The sequence below is a fragment of the Triplophysa rosa genome, linkage group LG10, assembly GCF_024868665.1.
Source record: "Triplophysa rosa linkage group LG10, Trosa_1v2, whole genome shotgun sequence".
Lineage (NCBI taxonomy): Eukaryota > Metazoa > Chordata > Actinopteri > Cypriniformes > Nemacheilidae > Triplophysa > Triplophysa rosa.
The window spans coordinates 11,266,002-11,272,540 of NC_079899.1; the positions used below are offsets into that span (position 1 = coordinate 11,266,002).

At 40.2% G+C, this 6,539-nt stretch overlaps 1 protein-coding gene across 1 annotated transcript; it reads left to right on the forward strand.

Annotated features, from left to right (window-relative positions):
• The first annotated feature begins 861 nt into the window (after positions 1–861).
• Positions 862–3,684, forward strand: sox11a (SRY-box transcription factor 11a). The gene has a single exon (XM_057344774.1). It carries the CDS (start codon positions 1,012–1,014, stop codon positions 2,083–2,085), a length of 1,074 nt encoding a protein of 357 aa, XP_057200757.1. The 5' UTR covers positions 862–1,011; the 3' UTR covers positions 2,086–3,684.
• Positions 3,685–6,539: the final 2,855 nt, after the last annotated feature.

Below are 6,539 nucleotides of genomic sequence, written 5' to 3' on the forward strand. Positions count from 1 at the left end.
TGCCCTCTAGGGGACAGAAACAGGACGCTTTGGCAGATGCAGAGTATCAAGTAACATTACTGACTGCTAACCACAGTGGGGAGAGGGTATAGGACTTTTGCACTAGATGTTGGCTTTGAATGAAGAAAAGTAAGAATGGGCAGTTTTTTATGAGAAGTTTGAAAATTGATCATAGACTATGCAAGATTTAGCTACTTTAAACAATCTCATTTCACCTATTTAAATGAGCTCTAAACAAGTAGCCTGGCTGGTTGACTTTGAGAGTGAATTTTTCTAAATGTCGCACACAGTGTTTGTAAAATAGCTTTTTTTTTACCATAACCAGTAAAGCAATGAGATTTCAGATTTAATAAGATTCTTTTTATTTTAAAGAAACTTTTTCATCAGTTTTAATTAAATGCTATTGACAATCTACAAATCACAGATGAAGTATTGTTGCATTCGATATTTATGCACACAGGAACAGTGTCCAAGCGCCACCTTCAGTATTTTATTAAGAGACAGTGAAGGAGGAGAGAAAACAGCATCCATCTACAGTATACACGTGTTCATAACATACGATTATTATGCCCTATCGTCTCGCATTATAAAGCTCCAGCAAACATTTGAAAGCAATTTCTTTGGTTTCGCTTGTTTATGTGTTGACACTTGCACCCCCACTTTAGTTTATCTAGCGATATGTCTGTCTGGCACAGAACGGGTTCAGACGGTCGCGCAAACGCACCGACAGCAGCGCTCTGGCGACTGACGGGAGCGCGCAAAGGGTTAACGCCCACTGCGTGAAGTCTGTAGGGCGGAGTGGAGAGGATGTGATTGGAGCAGTACGCATGATGTCACCTACATGAAAAAGCCAAGAAGTAGTTAAGAAGGCGACTTCTAAGTCTGGAAAGAGTGGGTGAACCTCAGAGGCGCAGAGAGCAGACGCACGCAGGTGACAAGTAGACTTTTGGCAGTGGACTGACAAACACTGCAACGGCTTTGCTGTGGCACGGAGCTGTTCCAACAGGAACCATGGTGCAGCAAACGGAGAACAGCGAAGCGGACAGCATGTCCAGAGAAGCGACAGACTCCGACGAAAGTGAATTCATGGCTTGCAGCCCGGTAGCGATAAACCCAGACTGGTGCAAGACAGCCACCGGACACATAAAGAGACCGATGAATGCGTTTATGGTGTGGTCTAAAATCGAGCGGAGAAAGATTATGGAGCAGTCGCCGGACATGCATAACGCCGAGATCTCCAAACGCCTGGGAAAGCGCTGGAAAATGTTAAAGGACAGTGAAAAGATACCTTTTATCAGAGAAGCCGAAAGGCTGCGGTTGAAACACATGGCTGATTATCCCGACTACAAATACAGACCCAAGAAGAAACCAAAGCTGGACGGATCATCCAAACCATCAGTCCCGTCTCCGGAGAAGTCCTGCAACAAAACGTCCAAGAACTCCGGTAAGAAATGCTCAAAGCTGAAAACTAGTAAGAAATCGTCTCACAGTTACGCGGACGATTACGCGTTCAAGAGCATTAAAGTTTCAAAGACTGTTATTAAAAGTGAATTCACGGATGACGACGACGACTTCGAAGAGGACTCTCGAGTCAGGGTGAAGGAGGAAGAGGAGGACCAGATCCAAGCTTACAACGTAGCAAAAGTTCCCGCCAGCCCAACTTTGAGCTCGTCCACAGAATCGGAAGGCACCAGCATGTACGACGATGTCCGAAGTGCCGCGTCCAACAGCAGACTCTTTTACAACTTCAAAAACATCACCAAGCAGAGCACAATGTATCCCGCATCCGTCTCACCAGCATCCTCTAGGTCCGTTTCCACGTCTTCCAGCTCGAGCGAAGACGCGGACGACTTGCTTTTTGACTTCAGCGTAAACTTCGCCTCCTCCACGCAAGGGTCGGAGCTGGGCAACCAACATTCAGGAAATCTCTCCCTCTCTTTGGTGGATAAGGAGTTGGAGTCTTTTAGCGAGGGAAGTCTGGGTTCCCACTTTGAGTTTCCAGACTATTGCACGCCCGAGCTCAGCGAGATGATCGCTGGGGACTGGCTCGAAGCGAACTTTTCTGACTTGGTTTTTACTTACTAAATAAGAAATGTTCCGAGTAATAACATACGAAAGAGGGGGAATGCTATATTCTGTACATGTTTCTTACCCCTGCCTCATTCTGGTGATGTGCCGATAGGGGCTTTTGGGAGGAGGCGGAGAGAGGTTGGAGGAGTTCGATGCTTATGAAGCTGGTACCGTAGCAAAAAAAAAGAAAAAAGTCTGCAGACGTTTTTCTGGCAGCATGACAGGGTTTTATGGATTTTTTTCTGTAGGTCTACAATTACTGTTCAACTAAAGCGGACCACAAAGGGAAAATCTGAGAACTTCTATGCATCTTATACCCTCTTTCTAACTGCAGGGAGTTGATAATGTAAAGACTGTGTGGACTGACTCGAAGCAAATCTGTGAACTATTACCGTCAGGACGTTACTTTGAAACGTTATTTACTCATTTATAAATGCCGGAACTTTTTTTAAACCTTTTATCTTTCTTTTGAAACCGATTCTTCTGTTTACCTACTGGTTTGAAGTTTAAGCAGCCTAAATCTGTTCAGAGTTGCAGGTGATAGAGGAAGCATTTTGATACATAACAGACCTCATCTTTTTAAAACAAAGCAAACTATTTTCAGGCATATTTTTGTACAGTTTAAAAGGGAATGTTCTTACTGGGCACTCAGTGAGTTTCAGGCACTTCTTCCCTTTATCATTTGTTTTAGCATGCAAGGGAGTCCTGGTTTAAGGATTACGTTGAAATTAAAACTTGCATCAAAAATGCCTTGTGATTTTAAACTAGGTTTTGTACAGCTGTAGATCAAATTTGTCGAGTATTTGTAGAACATATGGCATTGGGGAGGGGGAGAGATGCATACCTCAGTGCTGGTATTAGTTTCAAGATTGTATATGTACTGTAAAATAGTAAAGTTAGGAGTTTATGTATATCATACTCGTGATATGTGGATGGGTCCCAAATCGCAGGTGTGAGACTGGATTTTTTTTGTTCTTTTTAATGGCACATACTGTTTCCCCTTCATTTTTTGTGCAATATATTTACTTGTAAATGCAGACCATCTACATTTTTTTTTTTTGCATTTTTGTAGCAAATGATGGACAGACATACTTTTGTTTGTCAACATAATTATTTGTCATGATGCTGAAATCGTTGATAAATAAATAAATCAGCTGGAACTGATAGTACCTGAGTATGGGCACAGAGTGTGATGCTTGTCTCACCCACAAAGTTGCTCAATTGATGTGCTGCAACCAATTTGAAAATTACTCACTTTTAAAAATGTGCCATAATGGGCAAATATTGAATGTCGGTGGTCTGGCTGAAAAAAAAGCAAGAAAGCAAAAAAAGGTACATTCCATATCCTTGTTTCATATGATGAAACGTTTAATTTTCAACTCGAGACTGCCACCTTTTCTATTATTAAACCAACAACCATCAACATGTATTTTTATTTCTTGCACTTAAACATATTTTGTTTATTTTTATGTGGGTCTTATGAAGTATGTTTTGATACAAGGTTTGGAATATGATGGACTATTTGCCAGGGAAAAGGGTTATGTACTGGGCAGTCTAACCTCACATTCCAAATGTGAACCTCTCTTTGACTCATCTTTTAATAAACAAATACTTACCACCATAAAATCTCTTCTCAATTTGTGAAAAGCAGAGTTTTATACAATGAAATGAGTGTAATGTATGAGCTACCCATGGAAAAATTCTAGGTTAAACAATGTGGTATATTTTGCTGACATTCTTTAAAACTGTACATTTTAATGGTTGGAACCCAGTAAAACCAACAGTTTAAATCATAACAATCTCACGTCAAAGCTGCGGCCCCTTTAAGAAATCAAATTTTGCGCTGCTTAAAAGCGGTGTCTTGTGATTGGTTAGATTTTGTGGCCTGTTGGAGTGAAGAGGAGAGACCCAGCATGAGCACTCCAGCTGCCACTAATAACTGCCTGTGAGCCAACCGCCAACCCCCCCGCTCCTCCCCTGAAACCCCCCTCAACTCACACACTGCCCTCTTTTTGCTAGTGACCAATCAGGGAGCTTAGAGGACTTTAAGCAAGAATACACAAACACTCAAATGTAAGCTGTCCTTAAGCTCTTAGAATCAATATACAATCAAATTACTCTTTCCACAGCATCGGCGTGCTCAAAACTACTTTTACAACCTTTCTCTTACTGCACTCTCAAGCGTGCAAATTGCATTAATGCATTTATTAAAGATCAACTGCATGCATATTTGATAAATATCTTTATTACACCTTAAATACAACCTTTTTGTTTGCAATGCATGTTTGAATGTGATAGCATAAGCATGTCAGTGATATTTTGTTAAATAGTTCTCTATTCATTTTTTGATCGCTTGTGTGTGGCTGTATAGTTCAGCTTTGGCTATACTATTTAAACAGCTCATAACTTGAACAAATCACAGAAAGGTAAGGTTTGGAGTAAAGTAAATATCACTTTAAGATACCCTTATTCATTTAGTTTTAGTCTCTGTCTGTGCACAAATAGCCCAAACAAGCTTTGTACAAGGGTAATGAAGATCAAAGATAAATGCATTACATCATCTTGATGGAATCGTAAGTGTTTGACATGCATGGATGTACTGTATGTATTTAGTTTGGCCATTAAGTCAGTCTGGCCATCAGTAATAAAACATTTATCTGGCTATTACTTTACCTGACCTGCTGGCCAAAGTTACTAATGGATTCAGAGAGCGATTCCCTATAGAATGTGCACATTGATTTTGTGTTCCTCTGAAATATCTGGTCCGGCCTAATGCCATTGGAACGCAGTGAAATGAAATTACTGACCCGTTAAAATTTCCCTCCATTTCCTCTCTTTAAATAAATGGACATTTGAAATGCTTGGGAGATATTGAGTAGGATCATATCTAGCATGTCCAGTAGTGGGGAACTGGTGACAAAAGAAAGTCATTTCCAATTCCCTGCGCTCCTAAATCATTCATAAAATCTGGGCAAATAACATACGTGACATCTAAATAAAAGCTACTGCATGTTTTTCTTCTTCTTTTTATATTGAGATTGGCTTGTATTTGAAATCTTAAACAAATCTTTAAGTCTTCGACCCAAGGTGATTTGAAGCCTGCACATCTATTCCATTCTGCTTTATCAACCTTAGATAATAATAATAAATTGGACCACGACAACAAAGCTTTTTTCTCTCACCGGTGTGTTGTGGAAGCACTGTGTGAGTGCTATTTCCTTAATATCCTCTGCTTTGTCAGATGTGTCCCTACACTTGGCAAGAGAAATGCTCACCGATATTTATTGTTATCAAATAGATCAGGCCTTCTCGGGAATCAAAGTAAAAGATTTGCTATTGAACTGGTAATGGGAAATGCATTTTGGCAATTGTGCTGACATTCTGCTTGTGCGAAGGAAAGCGACGACCTGCCTGACTTGTCACTTGCTGTCCATTCTTTGCATCACATGTCAGTCACCGGGCTATTGAGCCACGAAGAGGATTTATTTCCTTTGTTGTGTAAAGAGCCAGAATGTTTTGTCCTGCGGCCTGATGTTTACTACCCCGCTCCTAAAGGCCTACTTGATTTATATTTTCCCTGCAATAATCTCTATTTCTCAATTTCCCATGTGAGAATCTGACAAGGTATATACTGTAATAAAAGACTTTTTAAAAATCTTATGAAACAATCAATATATTGGTCGCCCATCATTTATTCCAAGATTCAGTTTGACCTGTGTGACCATTGTTGCTTGTATAGAAGAATGTCTTAAATTTCGAATACATTCTGTGTGTTAATAGGTTTGCATTTGCTGGCCCTTTCGACAGGCCTGTAGGAGAGCGTTGACCCCTGCTGCTCTGCTTAGATTTCTAGCGTGTCCCTAGAGACCGTCAGACCCTCGCTTTGGACCACTATTTCACCACATAGCGAAACATAGGCTACTCAAAACATGAACCTAATCTGGATTTACACCACATCTCAGAGATATTGCGAGATTTGTCTTTTCTTTTATTGACCACATGCACTTTAAAATCAAACTAGCACTTAACTTGGTGCCGTTTTAGGGCGCAGCTATTTTAAGATGCATTACACAATAACAAAAGTAAATTTTAATCGTACCACGTAATCGTGGCCATTCCAGGACAATCGACTTTTTAACTGCACCATGCTCATTAATCTTATGTTATTCCAGCATTTGTGCATTGGAACATATTAAACTAGATCCAGAGATTAATCTCATGCTTTAATCTTGCTCGGAGTCATGTATAACATAAATTTGCTTGTTTATTTAACCGTGTTTATAGGGGTAAGAAATGCAATCAAAGTCTACCTTGTTTACCGTTAGTTATACTGTACCCAATTTGTTGCTATAAGGCAAGAGAAAAACGTTAAATGTATCCTAAATCCAAAGGTAATCTACAGTCTGTGATCACACTGAGAGCAATATTAGTATTTTACTGCTCGCTGCACTCGTGTATGTTTTTTCTAT